We start from the raw sequence: 25,463 nt of genomic DNA, 5'->3' as shown, positions 1-25,463 counted from the left end.
ATTTTATCATTAGTAAGTTATTGGTTCCGTGCCATCCAGATTGAATATGATTGATTGATTGATTGATTGATAGATAGATAGATACATAGATCACTGAGATACATATCACTGAGATATATCACATATATATATACTCGAATATATGTACAGAAACACACAGATACGTTTTTTCCTCTCTGTCAGCTGGATGAAACTTTCTGATCCCTCAGTCTTCTCTTCATCTACCTAGTCTGCCACTTTCTAAAGGCAGAATCCCAACAGAGCTCTCGATTTGATAAGCAACTTTGAACTCTTTGTTCACCATTCATCAGCCAGAAGCAGATCGGGTCAAATGGAAAGGCAACACTGAATCTCCCACAAACATAAACACTTGGGATGGGAGAGTTTTCCACCCCCAGCCTCTCTGAAGGGAAAAATCAAGTATCAGTTACCTCCTAGTCTTACATTTATGCAAATCTTCATTAGAACAACAAATAACAGTAAGAATGGCAGCTAATTAACCCTCAGTCACACACAGTGATTAAACAGAGCTGGAGCACAGCTGCAGCTTCATTGGCAAGCGCTGCTATTCTTCTGCAGCGGGCTGAGCAAATGAAAAGAGGTATTTGCTCCTGCCGCTCCTGTCATTCACACAGTAATCTGCAAAAGCCATGGAGAGAGTCTCTTTCCTCCCCGGTTATACATCACCGCCCTTTGTTCCCTATCACTCCAGGCAGGAGTGAGTTTGTCCTTTTTAAACAACTAATACTATCCTTTACTCATAAACTGTCTCAGACCCTTCAGTCCTGATTATTATTAATTGTCTCTATTTTGCTTGGCAATATCAGCCAGTAAACTGTGTTAATGAAATGTCTGAATTTTGTAACAGCTGGCCGACTTTTTCGTTGGGGGAAGGGGTGCTGTAGCGTTTGTGTATGAGTGAACATGTGTGAATTATCTGGGAGTGCGAGAGCGCCAACTGGAATGGTATCAGAGAGATGGGAAAGATGATGGGATACACTAGCATTCAATCCAGAGATTCTTATTTTCCTTTAAGCTGGCACTCTGGGGCATAGCACACATCTCCATCAAAGCTGGGGGGCAGGTGGAGGGCAATCCTGTAAATATTTTGGCATGTGCACAAGCAACCCTACAAAACCTGGTAGATAGAGTCATCTGAATGAACCCAAATATTTAAGTGCTTATACGCTATGTGCTTGAGTGCTAAAATATTTACTTCCAGTGCTAGCTGCTAGAGCTTGCCTACATGTGCAGCCAGTTATTTCAGAGTAACTCCCCTCTTTGAATATGTGTTAAGTCACAGAAAGCTGTCTTACTTGGAGTAAAAATCAACTGTACTTTAAGTATACAAGCAGAGCCTGGGGAGTGTAAATTCCCACACTGCCTTAATCCAAAAGAGCTTTCAAGTGTGGATGGGCCCTGAGGTTTTATATTTCTACTGAGCTTCAAGTACGAAAAGAAATTAATTATTTTTCTATTTAGAGAGCTGGTGATGCTGATCTGAGTTGAAATGCTTACTGTTTTCACTTGGTCATTGCCACCTCAGCCCTGCCAAAGGTTCTCAAGCCCCAGGAAAATTCTCATTTGCAAATTCTCCAGAGAAAGTAAATTGAAACACCAGTGAGATTGCGCTGCAATTTTTTTTCTTTTCTTGGCCTCCTTCTTCACATGTTCAAAGTCTGAACTTGGCTGGCCTGATCATTCCCGATGTCTGAACAGTCTAACATCAAATCGTGTCTGCTTAATAACACGTGGCTAAGCCTTGATTAGGACATCAGAACAAAACCTGCATCTCCCTCACACCAGCCTCTTCCCTTTTGGTGTCATCCTCTGCCTCTAGCTCCTTACCACTGTCCACACACGCGTTCCATGGCCAGTGGGGATTGTATCCCTCAATTTTAAGGAAGGGAGGGAGGAAGGCAGGAAGGCAGGAAGGAAGGAAGGAAGGAAGGAGGGAGGAAGGGAGGAAGGAAGGGAGGGAGGTGAGGAAGGAAGGCAGGAAGGAAGGCAGGAAGGGAGGGAGAGAGGGAGGGAGGGAGGGAGGAAGGGAGGAAGGAAGGCAGAGAGGGAGGTGAGGAAGGAAGGCAGGGAGGGAGGGAGGGAGGGAGGGAGGGAGGGAGGGAGGAAGGAAGGAAGGAAGGAAGGAAGGAAGGAAGGAAGGAAGGAGAGGAAGGAAAAGCTTTTGCTAGAAAAGTTAGTTAGCCTCCAGCAAAGCAAATGCATGACCTGACAACAGTACTGACTTTGCCTGGATCAGCACTAGCCAGGTTAGCTGGTCTGACTCTGCTCTCAAGCACTTCAGTGGCAAATCGTACTAGCAGTGAAAAGCTGCTTGTCTCTTTTCATCCTTTAAATACACCAGAAAGTGTGATACAGTTTGTTCAGTGTAACATGTAAAGTTCTCTGTGTCCTCACAGGAAATATAAGAGTAAATGAGTTGAATGCATACTGCTACATTACTTTGATATAAGGCACATCAATTTTTATTGGAGTTGCAGTTGTTCAGCACATCTGAAAAGTAGACTGCTTACATTAAAAAACTTTACAAAACAAATTGTGGTTTTCAAATAAAATACACCTTGATTAAAAGTATATATACTGTTTTTTACAAGTTCTGCCATGAATCATGACTTTGCCAGATTGTTTCATACTTTGTTAGCCCACATTGAGTAACATGGCTGTGCATTTTAATGACTTACATTTATCTATGCATAGATAAACAAAGCCAACATACTTAGATTATGGGGATCTTTACTGGTTTCACTAAGGGACATGAGACATCCTTTCAAGCTTGCTTTATGTGCATCATCCTTATGTTTTGCCTTTATCTACCAGAATAGGTATAATTGCCAACTTGTTGCTGTTTTTCTATTGCAATTACAAGTTATCCTTGTGGTTTGGCATGTTTTTAAGTTTGCCTAAATATTTTCTGCCAAAAAATTATTAACGTACTCACCAGCACCTGCATGAGAGTGCTGGTATTTAGTAGAGTTTAGAGATGGGATGCAATCATTACAATATCCTTTTTTTGTTTGGTTGGTTTTTTTAATCTTATTTGTTTTCCTAAAGGTTTATAAGGTTCTGTACTCTTACTGCTGAGAGTATAAAATCCCAGTTCTGTCATCCTTTGCGGAAAAGGATTCAATAGTGTAATTTAATGCTTATCTTTGATCCTCAACAGGATCTGAAACAGCACTTTGGAGAGTGACTTTTCAACTGTATTTGCCCTGCTACAAAGTTGCTGGAATTCCTGCTCTCTGTTTCCAGGACCTTTGCAAAACAGTAGTAGTTGGGGAGATCTACCAATTTGTATGAAGTATTGACAGGTAAATCTAGATAGGGCCGTTAAGGATGTCCCTTGCTGCCCCCTGCACCACCCATGGAATTGTCTTCTGCACACCCAAGGCAAAGGGAAGCAGGTTCCTTTGAACCCTCTCAGGAAAGCCCATCTCCCACTGGGAGCTGGAGCAAGGCTGCCAACCTTCACCTCGATACCCACTGGCACGCTCCTTTCTCCTGACTCTGCTTTGGCCTGATGTCTCTGGTACAGGGGCATTAACATCCAAAATTGCCATGGCCACTCACAAAGCAAGCATGTGTCACCACATTAGGCTCCGCGGGAGTATCTCTGTTTTTTCAGTTGATAAGCTCCAGGCATACCAACTTGCATTTAGATACACTAATACACGTCCACTGTATTAATTAAAAAGATCTATTTTCAGAATTACTGAGAGATTTGAAAGCACTAGCCTGTCCAAAAAAAAGTTTAAAAATAAATCTAAGACAGCTTATTAAAGGAAAATGTAACATAGCTGTAAAAATAAAATCTGTTCCGTGCTGGAGCGTTTGGCTCCGAGTGAGGGTTTGGCTGACTTGTGATCACAGCTCTGCTGTTTGGCTTCTGTGTTCAAACTCTAAAATAGCTACCCAGCCCTGGGTAATGAAGAACAGGTCCGTGCCCCTCGCCACTCAGCAGACTGGATGTATCTTTTTTCTCTGTGTTCTTCTATATATCTCATATGTATGGTCTTTCTCCTCATCTGGTGCTTCTCCATAGCAGAGGCTGCTTTCTGTCAGTACCGGTTCACGTCAGATGTTCCTTCTGCAATTTTTTAGACTTCCCAATTATCATTCCTTCTTTTCCCCTCACCCCCAGTTGTGAAGTGAATTTAGAAACTCTGGATGACAGCAAGTTCAAGGGATGAGCCACTTTTAATTTTCCTCATTCTCGTAATTTTTCCCCTTAAAGTCATAATCTGCACATTTTGCTACTATCAAAAAGCTTTGTTTCAAAATCCAATCTAATTTTTTTTCCTTCTTATTTAGCGGCTTAACATCATTGTTCAGTTTATCAAACAGGACTCTAAGTCTTCTCTGTGCACAAATATATGTTGTACTGGTTTGTAATAAAATCTTATTTCCTTTTACAACATTTTTGTCAAGATATATAAAAGACAGGAAAATCCTAAATACTCCTGAAATAATCCAGAAAATATTTGAGTAGATTTGTCAAACATTATTAATATCCTGGAAAGTGACTGAAATACTTAGAAGCTGGCAAAACAATATTTAATTTGTCCCAACCCCTGCTGCTTTGATTCTTCCCTGGCACCCACGGGCTACCAGGTGCAATGTCACAGCACAGCACTATGAGACATACAACAAAATAATCTCGTTTTGCCATATATCCTTTTTGTAAGCAACAGAGGGTTGTGTAAACAATGAAATTGCTCTGTTGTCTGAGATTATTTATACTCTTTAGCTTGGAGCTGTTTTTCCATTTTCTTTAGAGTTTGTATACTGTGCTCTCTCAGGAAACGGGCAGGTTTCTGGGCTGTTTCAGCACAATGGAAAATGCTCTTTTGTATCTGGAGCAGGAAAATACTCTATGCCATGTCACTCAAGCACAGCAACAAGTAAGGGACAGTAGACAAAAGTCAGCAGTGAGGAGCGAGGAATCAATTCATGTAGTAATTTTTGTTTTGTTTTGTTACAAGTTGCAATGTAACCTTTCTGTTCCTTTTAAAATCTCTGCCTTGGGTTGTCTTCAGATACAACGACCTCACTCCGGTGGCTCTTGCTTAGGAAATACAGAATGTATTTGCTTGGTGCTGCTGGATGAGTGTGTGTGCCTGACTGTTTTACCTAAAGGCCATCTTAATAAGTTGTCCAAAAGCATCACAAAATGAAAACACAGCACAAAGCTGATAGTTTAATTCTGCTGTTAGCGAACACAGAATGACGTCCAGAGCAGGATTGCCTTGGGAAAAACCCGTCACCATCAACTCATTCATATGAGCAGAATGATCCCATCAATTGCAACAAAACTCTTTTTGCTACAAAGTACCTATTTATCTTTTAATATTGCATGTTCCCCTGCCAGTTCTGCAGAACCTGCTGTATATTTATTGAAGTAATATGTCCATATTTGGACTTATCAAATATTCTGCAGTTGATCTTTACAAATCCTTGCTAGTCTATCAGCAGTTTCTCTTTACATTCCTTTTAAAAGATACTGTACTATACTATCTATACTGTACTATAGTACTATACTATACTCATTTTTATTCCATAGTTTGAATCAGAGTTTCTTGTATTCTGAGCTGAACGCATAGCACCGACATGTTAAAGGCATTTAGGCACCTAAAGATGCCAGCAGACAGCCAGCAGGGTTAGCAGTACTACCCGTGGGGTTTAGGCATACAAAGCCCCCCTTGGAGTGTCTCTGCACTGCCAGGAAGAGACTCCCTAATACATTTGGTCTTTAAATATTTGCAGACACATACACCTATATGTCTTAAATTCTGTGGACCTGCTCCATAAACATGAAATTAAATGTATGTGAATGCAAGCAGTGCAGCAGCGCATTATGAAAATCATGCATAGATAAGCATCAAAAGAGAATTAATTTGCTTTGTCATAAAGAGCCGATGAAACTGTTACAAGATTTTGTTCTTATCAGTTGACTAAGTCCCCTCGACATGAACCCATGACTGTAGGGATTACTGTAACAGCAGGAAAAACATTTGTGAACTGTCATCCCTTTAGTAGTTCTCAGGAAAATATGTCTTGGAATATCTCCTAATTATGTGTGCAGGGGGAGGAGGCTTGGATCGGGATTACTATTTATGTTGGCCTAAATCTTTGCTCTTTTCAGTTGCACATTGACAACACCTTATGGGTAGAAGAGGGTTGTTCATGAGCATAGAGGCTGCTCATGTGTTTAGATTTAGGCTATTCAAAGCTCACAAGACATCATTAAAAAGATTAATGCAACTAGAGAAGTAAGATTGTTTAGAAATAGTTAGTTTTAAACCCCCCTTTATGGTTTCAGAAGTCTACAGTCTGTTTAAATAATTTTTTCTCTCAAAAATGTCTGGAGTTATTTACATAAGAAAAATGGTGGATTTATGTAATTTAGAAAGTGAATGGTAGAGATTACTTTTTAAAAATAAAATACGCAATCTGGATTTTGTGGTATCCAAGGCACAAAGCAGTCATTAGCTGTAGCTCCAGATACCAGTCACACATGCACTTACCCTGTTCTTTTTTTAACTGGTGCATCTGTAACTCTACAAAGAAAAATCACCAGAAGGAGAAATATAGTCATTCTGTAGGAGAAAAACAGTACTACTCGGTTCAGTCAGGTATGTTGCCTGTAACTGCTCATTGCTCAGTGGTTCAGTGAAAAATGTAAACTTCCCTCAAAGCACTTTACTCACGCAGTAACATACTGGAGAGGAAATTCCCTCTTCCCTAACCACAGCCAATGATCAGATTATGTGTTGAAGCATGAGCAGTAATAGCCTTTGCAATGGTGACTTAGGTGGTGCCATGACTAGTGTGTTTTTTAATTCTTTTTTCATTTTCCTAAATTACCTTCTAATATCCCTACACTATATTCTTGCCTGTGTTTAACTATTTGGTATATGAAACATCTGCTTCCTTTTAACTTTTACTAAATGTGTTGCTTTTTTGTTTGTGTTCTTTTCTTACTATGGAAAAGAGACCACATTTTTTATATAACCTTCTTTACAAAATTACCTGTCACATCTTATATTGTCTTTTTTTTTTTTCCCAAGGGAAGTAAACTTAGATTTCAACCATTCCTGAAATGGGAAGGGCGTAACCGTGCTGCTGATTATTTCTTGTGCTTTTTGTTTTCTTGTCCTATTTTGTTTTTATTTAAGACAAGGTGACAAAAATTGAACTTCACACATAATAATACCAAACCATCAGTTTACTAAATGGCATCTGATTAAATCAGAAATTGACTAAAATTCAAATCAGTAAAGAAGTTTTGTACATCTCTGTCAAGAAATAAGTGTAAAGGAATGTAATTGGCACTCAGGAGAGAAAAGAGTCTTGTCACTACCCTTAACTGTTCCTCATTTTTCTTATTCCTCAAAATGGGCTTCTATAACATACAAAGTTCAGCCTTCTCACAAAATGGAAGTAAAGCTGGAAAAAAATACGACTGGAATTTTGTTGGTTTTTTGGTTGATTGTGGTTTTCCACATGAAGCTTATAAAAGCTATATGATAAATATACATACAGGGTTTTTTAAAGTTTGTGCACTTCTGCTCAAGAAACACAGGCTTTCTAAGAGCTTTACCTTAGCCATTGTCAAATTGAAAGTACTTGAGAAAATGCGAGAGTGATGGATGTTACAAATGCAAAAGGTTACAATTCATTTTCCTTCCAATAAACATGTGTAATTTAAAATAGTACCAGTGGAGGTTTTCTATGCCTTTTACCTCAGAGAGAAGACAGGTGATTTAGTGAATACACTTAATAAATCTTTGTGTGAACGAAGACCGAAATAAGTTATCAATGTTATATGTTTGACAATGTGAAGTATTCAGATAAAGCTATTATTTCCCATATATATAATATGGAATCCTAGCTTAATTTGAATGGATTACAAGATACAAAGTAAATTGCCTTTTACTTTCAAAATACACTCCAATAATTTACAGTCATTACATGTATTTTCTTTGTTTCATGCAGGTTTTGTCTAGCCAGTATAGACATCTCCTTAATTACACTGGAGTCTTTTGAATGAAGTAGATGTAACAGATCTGGTCTTAACCAATTCTACTGGGTATATTTTCTCACTAATAGAACAGTACATATTTAAGGGAAAAATAATTAAAACTAAAAAATCAATAGTGTAGGCATCACATATTACCTGTATTCCTTCACTTAATTCTCTAATCTCATAATAATTTAATATCCATTATTCCCAGTTAGTACAAATAGCTCAAATCTCAGCTAGCATAAAATCTGAATTTTTCTACCCCAGATTTTTCATTTAGACTTTGTTCCATTTTACTAAGTGGGGTTTTTGGTTTTTTCTCTGTACTTTTTTTTATCATGTAGGCAAGGACATATTTTCAATTTTTTTTGCCATATGTTTCTAATTGCCTGTGAACCACCTTCAGGACCCTGATTAGCACAAGTGTTTTTAAGGCTGCTTCTTCCTGTTCTTAAAATGTAATTATTCTTGTTTCACCATAGAAATCACACTGCTCCACTTTCTTTAAGCTCCTGAAAAGAAGCCTGCTACATTTGGCTCTCTAACAGATTCACAAGAATGTAGTCAGTCCCAAAAAGCAAAATTTATAATCCTGGATATAATTATCTTAGCTATTAAATCGTTTAATCTCTCACTGTCTTGAGTAAAATTTCAGAAATTATTATTCCTCAGTCATTCAGATTCTACCTTCCGAGATGATTTACACTACTGCAAAACATCTCTCTTTTATTTTGCATGGCTAATTTTCTGCATTATTCAGCAGGGGAGGAGTAAATGATTGTTTGTGTTTTACAGTTTTGCAGATCTATCAAAGGCAACAAATAAAACAAATTATATGCAGTGTGTATTTCAGAATCCCTATTTTCACAGCAAATTAAGTTCAGGCACTTTAACTGGAGTAGCAGACAGTTACTTAAATATCAAAATGTATGGTGTAATTGTCCCAAATTTAAAGATGGTCTGTACTGTAAGATTTCACATTCATATGGGTTAGAGAAATAGAGCTCTGATCAGTAAATTATTTGTAAAATTTTCCATCTATACAAGGCGTAGAAAAAGGCCTTTCCATGGAGTGAAGCATTTGCAACTTTAATTAGATTTTGGAAAATTCTCAAGGGCTGGAATCCTCAGTCTTTATAATACCTATTAATGTGGCATGAAAGTAGAAGGTACTGTAAGGCACAATATTATACTAGCAGAAGGAACGCCTTCATGAACTTCCATGTCTTTTCCATCTCTGCCTTGTATAATTTTTTTTGTACAGCTCAGTCTTAGGACCTTTTATGCAAATGCCTGAAATCATTTGGCAAAGTGACCATCATTTAGTCAGGCATAACAATGGAGTCAGTGTGACCCCTCATGCAGGAAAGATAGGATTTGCAAATAAAGTTATTTTACCTGTTACTAAATATGAAATTATTGCTGTAAATATCATACATTCAATCTTTATTCAGTGTTGCCATGTAACTTCATTGCAACTAATCCAGGAGGTAACCCTGCCTACATGTTGAATACTAATTATTTTGTTTAACCTCTTTTTCCTTCTAGTCCTATTACAATCTGTTTGTAATGAAGCCTAATTATATTCATGTTCTGAAGTTAATTTAGAAGTGCATAGTCTATTTGGTTACTAAAATGAGGTTATTTTCTCACTCACCTGCTGATGGCTCAGTCATTGCCAGAGCTCGCACCACCCTGCTCCCTTCATAGGATGTCCCATGTCACATCAGTGATCATCCTCCAGGAATATCACCGTAACTGCCCTGTATTGATCTTCATGGCAAGATGGCACTCGGGGTTTTGTACTTTCTCGAGCCACTGTGTGTTGGTACAAGCATCTTCCTTGGATGCCTCTTTCCGTAGAGCAGTGTTACTGCAAACACTGCAGCACTCAAGGGATCAAGAGTTCACCACTCTGGACTGTCAGAAACCTATCAAGTGTACACGTTAGCACTGACACTGACTCCAGAGGTCCTTGTCCCATACTCTGCTGGGATGGCACCTCTTCCCTACATTTATATCACAGTGACGTTTTGGATGACTCCTTAAGAACAGTATGGACCACAAATGCAGGTGGAAATGTGAGACACAGTCCCAACAAGCAGCACAGAACTAGGCTCAAACAACCCATGCCTGCAGTCCAGAAAAGCCCCAGGAAGCCAGGCCCATCAAAGAGAGCATCTGGGCCGTTCCAACATAAAACCCTGAACAAATTAGTTTCCAGGCATTTTCCTTCTACCATTTCTCAATGCAGATATAAACTTAGACACATCTGAGCCAGATACAGCCTGCAACTTCCTTCCACATGTTCCCTGGGAGAAAAGGAGGTATAGAGAGGGAACGGAGAGGCCTGTTTTTGAGTTATTATTGGTATTGGTAACAGTAAGAGTTGTGTTAATGCAAGGCACACCCAAGTTCCTCTTTCTCTTCCAAGGGATGTTCAACTTGCCAAGGGATTTCAGGCCCTGGCCTATGAAAAAAGGTCCTATTGGCCTTTAGTAAGGATAAAATTTTTCACCAGCCCCATCTTTTGTAAATAAAAGCCTCTTGTATTCTTTTGACATTTTGCATGGGATTCCTAATAACAGTTTTGGATTTAAATGTGTGAAATTAATAACAAGATTTAATAAGACAAAAAGGAGAAAATCAGATTAATCTAAAATAAGCAGCATTCAGAACATATATAGGCTTTTCTATTTACTCCAATGATTAATTATAATAAAGCAACAAAGGGATAAGATTCAAGAGCAGGATTCAGATAACTCCTGCATCTCACCTAAAATGATCCTGATGTGTTTCAGTTGAAGATTTTGGTATCACTCACATTCAGACCCGTAAGATACCAGTGTCTAAATGCCACCAAAGACCAGAACATGCAGTTACACTTCCTCCCCTCCCTGTCCCTTGAGAATCCACACAGTAAGTGTGGATCCTGTTGGACTTCCTGGTTTTTTTTGTGTAGTAGTCTACATTTGCTGCATGTGATTATAGGATGTCTAACACTGTACAAAGCCTGGCCACAGGCAATGCCTTTGCACCCAGTTGCTTTGGGATTAAACTGTTTGTTTGGGATGTGTAAGACCCATAGGTCACGCCTTTGCCTGGAGATGGTAATTAGTGGAAGGTGAGAAAACACGAATCCAGAAGAAAAGTGGTTCTTTTTTCTTTAGATGAAAGAAATGCTAAACATTCTGAAATTCTTGTAGAATAGCTATCCCTCCCTTAATAAGTGTTCAGACAAAAAATAAAATCTACAGCATATCTCTGAAAATATAGTTATGACCCTATGGATACATGCCAGTTACATTATGGATGGTAGCATTTTCATCGCCTGAAAGCATTTCAAGCTCAGTGTGCTGGGATTTCCTTATTATCCACCCCCAGTCACCTTCTACAAGGTAAATGCATATTGCCATCACTTTTTCTGCAAATTTTATCAACCCTTGTGCCATGTAATGTCTTTCTTATCAAGTTCTTATTTAGTAACACCTTTTTATTATTTTTTTCTAATAACAATGACTGTTTCTCAATTGAGTTCATTATTATGAACAGATACGTTGCTAATGTATCTGTCCTTTTAATTTTGAGACGCATCCAAGCATCAAAGTGAAGTGTGTTATTTCAGAACTTTAATTGTTCCAGCATGCTGGCACCTCTAATAGGTGCATGTTCTTCCTTAATTAAAGACAACTCTTCAAGATCAGTACACTGTGCCCCGTTGATCCATGATTGCCTCAGCTAACTCCCAGGCAGCCAGTGAAGTTTATAGAAATCCTACTAAAAACTGAAGACTGGGAAAAAACCTTATTCTTTAAACAAGAATTATTTCCCTTGGCAATATACAGACATGAATCACTGCCAACGCTTTCCTTTAAGAGCCATGTTAATAAAATTGGTCCAGATAATACTCCTTGTTTCTGAAACATCTTTTTCTTAGGCAGCCTCATATTTCACACAGATCTGTGGTAGGTAGGCTGACAGCAATCAAATGCAAGCCTTGGGAGAGGAATGAATTTCTCCTTCCATGTATCCAAAATGGGTATTTTAGTAAATGGATGTTTTCTAAGGTGGATTTGCAGAGCTCATTTTTTTTTCTCGATGGTACGTAACGTTTTCCTCCAGACAACAATTTGAACATTGGAATCAAGTCACATATGCCTTAATATTTGTGTAACTTCAATCATTGTATGAACTAACAGAAGTCAAATGTGTTTCTGACAACTTTATGGAGCTTGAAAGTTAGAGTTAAGTCAAGAATATTGGTCTCTTTACAATATACACCTATATAGCCCCATTTACCACAGAATCCAGATACCTCACAATTTTTAGCATATTTATTCTCAGAATATCCTGGGTGATGGAGAAGCAATAGTCCAACTTTATAGATGGGAAACTGAGGCACCACTGTAAGACCACTTAACTTCCTTGGAGTCATCATGATGACTTGAAAACCATGAAGACCAAGAATCACAGAATGGTTGGGGTTGGAAGGAACCTCTGGAGATCATCTAGTCCAACCCACCTACTAAAGCAGGTTCACCTAGAGTAGATTGCACAGGAATGTGTCCAGGCAGGTTTTGAATGTCTCCAGAGAAGGAGAATCCACAACCTCTCTGGTCAGCCTGTTTCAGTGCTCTGTCCCCCTCAAACTAAGTAAGTTTCTCCTCAAAGAAGCACTCTGGAGTTTCATCTCTTGCAAGCAGTGTGACATGACATTCCCTGCTTATGTGCCCAGACATGCACCCTTCCTACACCTTGGCTCTACAATGGAACGAAACCTCAGGGTCTTTTCCATGCTTTATCTCACTCTCCCCCTCCTCCTCCTGCACTTGCTCTGATTTTTCCCAGGAAAAAGACTTTAGGTGTATAGCTGCAGAGATAGCCAAGGGCCAGATGACTGAGTGACTAGGACTATGGGATGTACTGGTGAACACAACTTCATAGGAAGTTTTTATGCATCTGCTCCATATTTCCCTATTTCCCGTGTTATACTTGGAAAGACAATACAGGGTCTTATCTGAAACTGAGAAGAGACATAACGAACTTGCCCTTTGTTTCTTCTGACACCAACACATTCAATCACCTTGTACCTAAGGAGACTATGTCAAGGGATGCTATCTTGCAGCATCTCTTCTTATTTTACTTTGGTGGGAACAACCCTTGAAGGTCAGATGGTTGTTCACTTTTTCAAAACCATGTCAACCATAGTAGCCAGCCTGATGATCTGCATGAGCTCTAAGGCAATTTCAGCAGGCATCTTTTCGTGTTTTAGCACACTGACATAGCCTATATATATCAGAATTTTTCTATTGAGTGTTGAGATGTGACCAACCCAATCTGCAAAACTAATTCCTAAAACAAGAAGCAGAGCTCATTATACTCCATATCATATGATTTCTGCCATAAACTAACTGCTAAACTGGATATTAACTTCACTGACTTCTTTCCTAGTAGACATTAGACCTTTCTAGAATTTCATCCTTTCTCCTCTAAGGATTACCTTTTTTCTTTACAGAAATAATTCCTTTTTAATAGTCCTTTTTTTTGTACAGTGTTTATTGATCAGTTTATCATTCTTCTGTACAGTTTTCAAGGAGTCTCATAGATGGATAAATACATTCTGTATGGATAGCTGAAACTGTGACTTTATGAAAGTCAGAAATAAATTGTAGCTCAGCTTGTAGGGTGTGTAAAGCAATTCAGAGCCCTGCCACCACCCTTTGTTCTGAGTTGAATCCCTCTGTTGTTCCCGTTCGTACGCATGTGTTCATCAGACTTCCAACCGTGAGCAGAGTTTTATTGCTGCACAAACAGGGACTAGTGCTTGTGCTGCCTTCGTTTTCACTTCTGCCCTGATTTTGAGTGCTCTTGTCAAAGGTGAAAGGTTAGTGGAGTAATTCAGTGTGCCACTTCACCTGCCTCTGCCTCCAAAGAATTACTTAGTCTGTGCATTATTATTAATGGTAGCAAAAAAGAGCAACACTGCTGCTGTACGATCACTGAAGGATGCTGTGATACATTTCACGTACCTCATTTTCCACCTCAAGACTCACAATATCCTTGACATGGTCTTCTAGAAGTTCGTTAAGTTTAAAACAGGTGACGGGTGGCAAACTATGGAAACTTCCTGAGACAAAGTGACACTATAAATAAAATTACTCACAAACAATTCATCTTCTCTTAACCTCTTCCTCTCAGAGTATTAAATTGTTCTATGATATATTTGATATTGCATGTCTGACACTGCTTTTGTCTGTGGTTTTCACCGACCAGGCTTCTTGTAACACTAGCCCAGATGCCACTGAAAACAACATAATAAAATGTAGTTAGAAACAAAACAATTTTTTTTAAAGTTAAGTTTAAGGATGTTTTGGATGTGCATCAAGCTGTCAGCATTTACTGTTAAGAAAACCGGTGTTTCAGAATGATTAGTTTCTGCTTTCTCCTGTCATTTTTGGTTGGTTGGTTTTTGGGTGGGTTTTTTTTAGTGTGCCTTTTGGGACCTATTTCTTAAAAGTTGGTACAATATTAAAAACCACAAAAATTTGATTCAGGAAACTTGGCTTTCACTGCAAACCAGTATGGAAATATATACTGTCCTGCACTGCTATTTGCACTGAAATCGCCAAACAAAATGTAGTTATGGATAATATGAACTTTTATTTTGGGGAAGTTTAATTTTGGGGTAACCAGTCCTGCCTGTGCTGCTGTATAAAGATGACTCAAAGGCAGCTGTCCTATAGATGACATACAGAGCACCTGGACTTTTCCTAAAAAAAAAATCACAGAGCATTCCTATTTTTTAAATTCAAAAAGCAATACAGCAGCTTATTTGGAAAGAGAAGCAGGCCTAAAACCAAAATATATTCCATAAACCAAAAACTCTTCTAAAGGTGTAACTAGAGGCCAAATAACTAAAACGTTACTTGTTTGTTTTCTTCTGCGTTTCATACAGCTGGTCCAAAGAAAGGAAATTTTAATTTAATTTTTGGTGACTGATGTTTCAGAACAGTTAGTTCCATAGAGTTTCTCAATGGGATGCCTCTTGCAGCTATGAGAAAGGAGTTGTTTATAGTTCAAGAGACAGAATAAAACCTTTCAAGTTGCATCTAACCTTTGGAAATTCTTCCAGCTTAATTCTGCTTCTTCAGCTGGAGGCCAGCTCTTCTGAATTCCCCCTGATACAGAGCTGGATCTAAACCTGGACCAAAAAAAAGTACATTGTAAATATTTGGCTGAAGAAACCATGAGATTTTTATAGGGCCGTGGGGTTTTTTTTGGTTTTTAAGGTGCTCCAGAAATCTTTCTGAGAACCCATTTGTGATGGTGTAATAACTGGCTCCATCAGTTGCTCTCTATTAAAACTCTAGAATACTGCAATAGAAATATAATTCTACTTTATAAATGCTCATAAATATATATATAATGCATACAAACACCCGTAATGTACATTTTAAGTCTAAATGTATGTCTCTTTAACCATGTTGGCACTATCAATTGGAATTTCATTGCATATCATGTGGCTTATGGAGAAGGCACATTGAAATCAAGCTGTTAAACACACCATCTCCAGTTTTATTTCACTAGAGTATGTTTGCTGTATTTTTAAAAGAGCATTGAAAAGCCCAGGAGATGAGTTCTGCTCTGAAATTGCTATTTGCTGTCATAGAAATAGCTGTAAAAATACAAGTGGAGAAAAATACAGTATAGCAATATATTTTCATTTATTTGGGGGAAAAGTAGTTTTAAAGAATTATAGTCTGTCTTGTGAATGATAAAGCAGTATAACTAGCATTAAACACAGCTGAAATTTTGTAATGACCAGACCTCAACTCATCCAAATCCCCAATAGCATTAACTCCCTAGAATTGGGCTGTAAATTTGATTAGCCTTACAACAGACATGAGACACAAATGTTCTTCCTCATACAGTCCTATTAAGTGGCTGCAAAGGATGACAAGGCATTGTAAAGCAGTGCATCTAACCTTTTTAAACTAAGTAGGAGATCCAGCTTGCCCAGCTTTCAAAAGTACATTTAAATTCAGGGTAATTTTGTGAATTCTGACAAAACATGAGGATTACATATGGTGAGGTGAGCGGGGATTTAGCAGCTGCAGTCTTCCTATAAATCATCCAGAAGCTTTTCTTCATACTTTAGTTCTCTGGATTAATGTTTTCCATGTAAGCAACTTTGCTGAACCTTAGCTTCCGTCCATGCTTGTTTAATTTGGTGCTTTTTTATGTATTTTCATTACTTTTGCACTACTCTTTAACATTGAGTTTGATGCTGTAACTCCTGGTGTCCTCCAGTTTTGCGTGGAATTAATCCAAGGACAGGATAAAAATTTTAGTTTAGGGGGTAAATGGGAACTATTGTTTTTTCCTTATATTTGGTATTTTGTAGGACTCGGACACTATAACCAAGGCTTGTGCATGTTGGGAATTAAATTTTTTTACTCATTTTAATTAAGGTCCTTCATTTTGTCTTGTCATCTCAATTTTATGGCCCATCCCCATGAACTGCATAGCAGTGGTGACTCACAACTCATTAAGTGTTGAGAGATGTGTCTCCTTGGGCCTTGGCTCCCTCCTCCACCAGGGACAATAGGGCTTGGGCTTGAAGTTGCCCATGCAGGTGCAGAAAGAGACCATTTGCATTTCTGGAGTTCACATGCCATCCTTCTGTCCTCCAGCACACACAGTGTGCTGCATCAAACAGGCCAATGTGCCACTGGTTGGGTGGCTCTGAAGTTAATATCTCCCTCCTTGTCAGCTGTCCCGACTTCCCAAACAAAGCAGTTGTGTCTGCTGATGCTTTTATGGCTTCACGGGAACTGCTAAAATAAACCAGCTCTTCAAACACCTGTTGAAGAGTCCTTTTTAAAATCCTCATAAATAACAACATACAATGACAACACACCTCCAGACCCTCTGACAAGGATGTGAAAAAGCCAGGCCTCTCTAGCAATAACTGTTTTTCTGTTTCTTCACTTTGGAGTCTGGAACGAGCAAGTGGCTTGGCAAAAGTGTGGGTTTATTCTTTTTTTCGATATTGTTATAGCCAATAAAATGTATAGCCAAGCTGCCAAATTGCAAAGAACAATGTTATTACTGTTGTTACTGAGAACACCTTTGCATAGCGTTGGCTTGGCAGCTGACTGTGGGGACAGCTGGTCCTCCTTGCACTACGGCAGGCAAGGACCTCTCTTGGCTTCACACAGGCAGACACCCATGGAGAGAGGCACTGACTTGAGGAAAGCACCCAAGATGATAATTGATTCACAGGTCACTCTTTTGGTGGGAATTAACATGCCTACAACAAAAGCTATGTAGATCTCAGACATCTTGCAGGCCGTCACCTCCACTCTTTCCCCAGCTGCCAAAAAAGCACTGCAAAGACAAAGGCTTGAACATATGGGTAAATAAACAGCCCAGTTCCCTGCATTACTGGGCTTCAATAGATTTCCCCACTTTCTAATCAAGAACTCCTTTCACTGATTCCCTTGCCCCAAAAGACAGTAGACACCCTCCTATGCTGGGAGGGGGTGAGCGGAAGAGCTTGTACCTTCCAAATCCTTCCAAAGTTGTATGTTGCTGAAATACTTCCTTGCTCCCAAAAGGAGATATAGATGGAAACCCACACTAGGAAATGAAACATTGTAATTTATCATCCAGGATTGGGGATGATGATATGATCCTCAGCACCCTTTCAGTATACCAAGGAAATTGATTTACGGCTCTCAATGTGAAAGACACGCTTTCACAGAATCATTCATCCCACACATAAAAGACTTTCAGATTTGAACTGGGTAAACCTTTACTACAGCACATCACTTTTCACTGACTCACATGAGGTTTTATAAAGGTCTTAGCAGCAGCACTTTAGATACGGACTAAACCTCATTAAGTACTTGCTACATTCCAGATGATAATGTTGTGATATTCTTGCAACTCGTCACAACCAGATGGCTCAGAGGCCAAACCGCACCTTCCCCAATGGCTTGTAAACTGGCATATTCATTGAATTTTGCTCTAAGAATTCCTTCCAAGTTCAACCCTTGGTTTTCCATGAGTCTGTGAAAGTGTTTCCTTCACACAGTGGTGTCCTGTCCAAGGAGGGTGTGGGAATTTGCAGCAGAGCTGTCAGGCTCATCCCCAAGTTACCTTACACTATGACAAGGTTCCCCTGTGGCTACTCCCTAAAATTTTGCCAAGACAATAATAGAATCGTAGAGTAGTTTGGGTTGGAAGGAACCTTCAAAAGTCATCTAGTTCAACCCCCCTGCCATTAGCATTTAGCATCTTATTTAACAGTTTAACAATTTAGCATTAACATCTTCAACCAGATCAGGTTGCTCAGAGCCCCCTCCAGCCTGGATTTGAATGACTCCAGGGATGTGGCATCTACCACCTCTCTGGACAACTGGTTCCAGTGTTTTACCACCCTCATTGTAAAAAATTCTGCCCCTTCCCATTGCCTAAGTTCCCCATTTACCCTGCAGTGCTTCTCAAACCTCATTCCAGCCATGAACAATTTGCATTCCTTAAATACCTGTAGACTGTTAGCCTCCTATTTGCACAGAACAAAATCCTTCTGATAATCCCCTATATAGTCCTTCTCCTTGGCTGAGGAGTTAAAGGTGACATACTTTCTAGTCTGAAACTTTTAAAATGGATCTTAGATCAGATATGCTTCTTTGACACTCATGCATGTTAAAAATAGCAAAGTCCAGGCCTCAGTGACCTCCTCTGGATATATCAAGATAATAAAGCTAATCATATGCAGTTAGTGTTTGCAGGACTGAGACTACAGGGACTTAGTACACCACAGTCACAGTGATAACTTGCCTTATTAATTTAGTAGGTGCACATTTAATATTCAAATCATGGACTCTTCCTGAAAGTAGCAAAAGATTTTTTCATTATATATTATTCAGTAATATTCAGTAATGTTGGCAGTAAGCCAATCAATTCATTTTTGGCTAAACCAACACATTTCTCCCACCATAAACTCTTATCGTCCAGAAACAAACAAAAAAGCCCAAATTTACTCGGCTTTGTGGATGGCCTGACACCCAGTCCCAGGAACTTCAGAGGTTAATAACACAAACACCACACTCAGATTATGACTGTACTGGTGAAGCTGAGATTCATATTGTTGAATGGCACCATCTTCAGTCAGCTACAAAGCTGATAATTAACTGACTTTAAGAAGATGTTACGTTCATCTGTCCTAAGTCACAAAAAAACCCCATGGTATCAGTGGTTCTGAACTTGCATGGTGTGGTGGTAGAATCTCAGGAAATTTACTGTTGCAGCAGAAATAGCAAGAGTGTGGTCCCCCAAAAAAAAGATAAAATCTCTATACATTTTGTCTGCTTTAAACTGAGAAAAATTGTGATAACATACAGTGACTTATGGGAAAGTATTGGTTTATGTTTCTTAGAAGGCTGATTAGTTTTGCTTAATAATTTGTGAAGTAACTTGTAGATCCAGATTAATGTGAAAATACCTTTTCAGGATGTTTCTTCATTTTGGAAATAGAGAAACATCTTGAGAAGTCCAAGTCATGCAGCATTCTGGCAATATAAATGTTCAGAAAGATGCCACAAATTAAATACCAGTTCCCAAAGACTGGAATTAACTTTTGCTCCTTTGAAAATAGTACTTAGTGCTCTAATTCCTGATATTTTCTTTAATGCTTCAAAACTAAAAGTATTCAAAAAAAACCACTTAACCTGATAATGGAATTCAAGCCCATCCTCTTCTTAGGTGATAACATAGCTATTTGTGGGAGTCTAATACCATAAATAAATGACATAGTATGTTTGTACTTGTCACATGAAGGAGACTTTTAGCTCAAAATAAAATTACTGGAACATTAGTTTGTGAGGTAGAATTTTAGAAAAAGGTTTTAATTAAATGTTTGACAGAAATGCATAACTAATTGCCAGCCCACTGTCTCCTCCCCATCTTCCTCTTCCCTTCCTCCTGTATGCACGCATGCTTTCAAAATGGGACTAGTGTTGGTAGACACCTTGTTCTTACAGTTAAACCCAGGAGAACTCAATGAATGTGAATCAAAGAAGAGCTTTTTCATCCATTCAAGGCTGACGAGTATTTCACGGTTTGTGTTTCCTTTTCAGCTGACCCCCTGGTTGGAAGTATTGCCACTCAGTACATGACTAACAGAGCAGAGCACGACAGAATGGCCAGACAGTGGACCAAGCGATATGCCACATAGGAACCTACTCTAGGATTTGCTGGACCTGTGCAAGCACATTCACTAAGTGCATCAATAGCCCTTCCCTCCATTCTTATTTTTTATTAAATTTTGAACCATTTTGTGACAAAAGGTTGTCTTTACTTTCTTTTTTGGTTTTATGTTTATTTTTATTTGTTTGGGGTTTTTTTGTTCTGTTAACTTGAAAGTTGTTTCCCTCAAATGTAGACAGGGAATTTTGGTTATCAGTGCAAAGAATGTTGGATCTGTAATAGTATAGAGCTTTGTCACAAAGCTTTGTATTAATGTGTGGGGTTTTTTTCTTTCATGTGGTTTTTGGGAAAACAAACAAATTCAGAATTATATCTCGTTTCTACTTAAATGTAGTGTTTAGGGTTATTTTTTTGTACTGAAGTCTTTAATGGTGGGTGCATGCTACTGGGAACAAGTTTTGTATAAAAGCTTAAAATCAAGAATCACTGTGCATTACTAAGACTGTGTTTATCACTAGCCTTCTGTTTCCCACGCAAAAGGCTATTGCGTTGAACAAATTAATATGTATTTTGATTTACTTAAAAAAAAAAAAAAGTGCTTGTAAATTTCTTAGGGACCTGCCACTTTTGACTGTGGATCAGTTGATGTACACTTGTATTATTAAAGCACTCAATAAAACACTGTGGCTGATAAATGCACTTCTTGCAAGACGGTGCTTTTACATTTGTGCAGCATAGGCCCTGTAGTCCTCACATAATACAACTGCAGGTTAAGCAACTATTTTTAGACCTAAACTATTAATTTATTCTCAACAATGTATTTCTTAGCTTATAATTCTTCATGGTGTATATCTTTTAATGTACAAACATCTTCCAAATTTTAAGGCCTTTCTTTCAGGTGCCGGTGCTCAGCTATTCTGAAGCCTCTTGCTGTATCTTTTATACTACGGCTTCACTATATCCATCTTGTTACATTTAAAATAGTTGGCTATAAAAATAGCCTTGCAGTGAAAGCAGAATATTGATGATGATTTTATACAGCAGGCCTCATTTTGCCTTTCTCCAAGCTCTTTAATTGTAAAAGCAACTGTTATTTAAAAAAATAAATGAAGGTTTTCAATGGGAAAATTGAGCCCATTGCACCAATCATTCCCAGCACGTTCAATGGCAAGGGTATTTCTATTCAGATTTGACCTTCAGGCTAATTTTAGATATGCAGCCATAGAAGGAAAACTTCTACTTGGCTAAGGAAATGTGTGGGTGTTGTGATTTAGAAAATACATACCGTGATGCTGATATCTAAATGTTCTTTGTGTTGCAAAGCACATTGGAAAATCCCTGTCTCATATAATTAAATGTTATAGATGCTATATACAGTGCCTGCCTGCCCTCTCCCCTCTCTCCTGCCTCTTATGTTTAAAGAAGATGTTATCTTAAAGGAGATACATTACAATAGGGACACTATAAACATACAGGGAGACCCAATCCCATTACCCTCCAACCCAATCCAACTGTCTTGAAAACAAAAGCAGTCAAGGTGACACCATGGGGCCTCTACGCCAACCACTGCACTGCTCAGCATTTCTAGGATGTTTGGGTTTTCTCTCCACCATTTGCGAATAACTGAACAGACATCCAGCTTGAATCTACTGGTGAGTTGTCCTCTCTGTGAAGAGAAGTTGGAACGTTGACTTTGTTGTAGGTGGTATATATCTACCGCTCCAAGAACCACAGGGATCTCAAAGAAATAATCAGCCTCTTGTGATCAAAGCAAACAGTGAGTCTTCTGGTATCTGCAGAAGCCAACTGTTTACAAACCCAGCCATACAACATTTTGAGGCCAACAGATCCTAAATATAGGCATGAAAGAACAATAACAGTTCAAATGTAAAACAAACCCCAAAAACCAGACTTCTCTGAGCCAGAACACCTTCTCAGAACGACGGTTATATGTGCTTCCCTTGGAAGCTGCTCCCACCACACAACTTACCACAAAGTACCTCCACATCTGAAGGGAACCTTCCTGCTGAAAAGTACAACAAAGGGGTAAAAAGATTTAAAAGAACAACTGTGCCTTGCCCAGTACAGTAACTGCATTACTTCTCTTATCCCATCTGCTGAAGAGATTCCTGCCATAAAAGACCTGTATCCCCTGAGACAGTAATTAATGGGTAATTTCAAATTTTGCGTGAATTACTTTAAGTGTCTGCCACTCTGCAGCCATTATTTACACTCAGTTGAGCACAATGCAGTAATTTCCCAGGTACCTGCTTGAAAAAGGAGTCTTTAATTCCTACCATGTTGTGGTTTTTTTTTCTTTTTTGCCAAAATATAAAGAAGACATTATAAACAGAAGAGTCTGTGGTATCTCTAATGAAGACATAACTGAAAGACAGCTGAGATACCTCGGAGGGGGAATTACAGAATTCTTAATAAATGCCTATTCTCAGTTCATCAGCTCTCACTTGCCTTTCTTACCAATCAAAAGCTGCACAGTTTGAATTTGCAGGTAAGTCGCCCTCTGTGTGAAGCTGAACAGTCTCTTTGTCCTAGATAATATAAAACTACTGCCTTCAGAACCACGGGGATCTCAAAGAAATAATCAGAAAGGACCAACCCACGTTGATTAAAGCAGATGCAGAATCTTCTGGCATCTGCAGGAGACAAATGTTTGCAAGTCTGTCCATAAAACACTCTCCTCTATTTGCAAATCTGCTCTATCTGCCTCCCAAGTAATTCATTTCCTTCATCTGCTAAACCTGGGAAATACGAAGCGTTATTTGAAACCTGCTGTTGTCGCTGAGGAGAAATGAACCATCTCCAACAGAATTCAGTCATCCAGCGGAGCCCCACTGCACAATGATGTATTGGCTTAGTCTCTTTTTCTCCTTTTCTCTTTACAACATCTAGAAAAGATTGGACATTATTCTGCCCCACCTTTGCTCCGCAGATCCACTGCAAACTTAGCTGATTCCTGTTTCCTCTTTTATGCCAAATCATCTTTCTAACTTCTTCTAGATGGTGAAGTCCACATGCTGCCCTCCTACGACTGAAGATCATTCACGTGACTCACACATAGTCAAAACATGTTCAATAGCATACAGTTGTCCTAAAACAGCATATAAAGGCCACCACTTCAGCAAATCTCAGTATTTTTTCAAGGACGCACAAATGCTATAAATTGGTTTAATTTAAAGACATCTCACAACTTTTCTGAGTTCACCTGCAATATCAAGTAAACAACATTTTATTTCCAGTAACCCCAGCTAAATGTCAGTGTCCCATAGCCTTTGAGTTCAACCCAGATGAAGCAGAAAACAGGGAACTCTCCAAACTGCATTTACTCATTCACTAATTATTGAAGTGACCTTCACATCCTCCTGTCCAACTGACCAGATGATTTCCCTCTCCAGAAAGCTAGGGAAAAAAAAAAAACGTAGCTTAAATAAGGTACCCAAAAAATCCTGTATTTCCAGAGGGAGCATTTCCAGCCTGCTCCAGGAGTGAGTTTTAGCAGCTCGTAACCCATTTGATTACACACACAGTGGGTGATTGCAGCCAAACAGTTAAAATCCATTAAAAACAGCTGCTATTCCATGAATAAGGCAGGAATAATTCCTCTTCAAAGATCTTTCTTCCTGTTTTCATATTGTGAGCTGTAGATGGATATGCAGTCACATCCCATGCCCAAACAATGGACAGCACCTCATAGCCCTTCTGCCCTGGTACACTGTGCAATGATACCATGTTAAATATAAAACACCAGAGGTCTTGGGCCTCATAAACCCCCAAATTGAGCCTTTCTTCAAGGTCCTCTCAGCCTTTGAAATTCTGGCCCGACGCTCACCCTGAGTGCGGTGCATGCCCTGAGCTGCTCCTCCAGCTGCTGTTACATGTTCCCTGTCACTGGCTGCCTTATAGAATCATAGAATTATAGAATAGTCTGGGTTGGAAGGGACCTTTAAAGGTCATCTAGTCCCACCCCCCAGCAATGAGCAGGGACATCTTCAACTAGATCAGGTTGATTATCTCCATCATTAATCCCTCTGACTTACTTCTCCTTCTTGTTCACCCTGTCCTTCCCTCTGTCTGCTTTCTTCTGTTTGACTGATTCATTACTCTGACCTGAGAGGTCAGCCAAGGTACTGAGCCCAGTTCAAATAGCTCTTCCTGAAGCTGTTGAGCATAGTAATCCCTTTGTCCCCCAAAGTGCATGCCCAGCATGTGCCCCTAGGCCCCTCTCTGCTCCCCCTTGCCTGAGGCAGTGCCTGCTGCATCAGGGAAAGCAGAGACAGCCCCACTGGAGTACAGAGATAGTGTGAGATAATTCTGACAGTGCAGCAACTACCAGTTGCTCCATCTCCAGTATTATCCTGAGGTCCATTTTCTCCTTTCCAGTTCTCGGAAATTTCTCCTGTCATCTGAAGTTGGATGTCTTGCCCCAGGCCCAATGTGCTTGTCTGCATTTTGAGTTGGGCAGACTAAAACAAGGACTTGGAGTAAAAATTCTGGCACCTGCGAAGTCTGACTGTCCAGTCTTGGCAGCCACAGTTCCTACAGAGCCAGCTATGCCTGCTGGTTTTCCATCCTCAGTTGCTCTTCTTCTGTTCTCCTTTTCATTCCCTTTCATTTCTCCCCCTATCCTTTCATCCACAACATCAATACTATGTCTTCTCCCCCTTCCCTCACCTCAGTCACAGCTCTTTTCTTCCCCCAGTGCTAACAAGACCATGTCACGTAACACTGGGGCTCCAGGGACTGCTTGAAATCCCCTCTTTTTTAGGTCTTAGAAGCAAGAGAGACCTTTGTATGAACAAAGTACTTCCTCAATGTGCCACGCCTGGCATTGGCTGTAAACTAAATCACTTCTCCCACACACATCATTAGCAGTAATGAAATCCGGGCTGCCCTGCCTCCTTAGCATGACATCCATATGCAAATACATTTCCTCAGCTCAAACGATCTGCAGAGCCAACACATGGCTGCTTGGGATGTTTCCAGCAGCCTTCTCAGGTCACAACTGGAATATGTTTGGGGACTACTATTTGCTAGAAAGAGTTTTATCATGTCTTGAAATCCATCATTCTGCACCCTAATTCCATCATGAACTTTAATAGGGACCTGCAGCACTTCATGTCTACTTTGATTGTGAATGAATCATGGGCTAATGGAAGGGTGAAATAAAGACAAGGTTACAAAGTCTTCCTAA

The 25,463-nt window shown here is 39.3% G+C and overlaps 1 protein-coding gene across 2 annotated transcripts in view; it reads left to right on the top strand.

Moving 5' to 3' along the window:
- LOC308038232 (ubiquitin-conjugating enzyme E2 E2) overlaps nt 1-21,100 on the top strand; it is a 203,295-nt gene extending 182,195 nt beyond the window's left edge. For both annotated transcript variants that reach the window (XM_080340577.1, XM_080340576.1), the window contains one exon: nt 20,185-21,100. In XM_080340577.1, the coding sequence (XP_080196703.1) occupies nt 20,185-20,282 (98 nt within the window). In that variant the 3' untranslated portion in view covers nt 20,283-21,100. The remainder of the gene's footprint in view (nt 1-20,184) is intronic.
- Nucleotides 21,101-25,463: the final 4,363 nt, after the last annotated feature.

The sequence above is a fragment of the Nesoenas mayeri genome (genome assembly GCF_963082525.1).
Source record: "Nesoenas mayeri genome assembly, chromosome: 2".
Lineage (NCBI taxonomy): Eukaryota > Metazoa > Chordata > Aves > Columbiformes > Columbidae > Nesoenas > Nesoenas mayeri.
The sequence above is the reverse complement of the archived record's forward strand: the minus strand, read 5'-3'. Positions and strand labels throughout refer to the sequence as shown.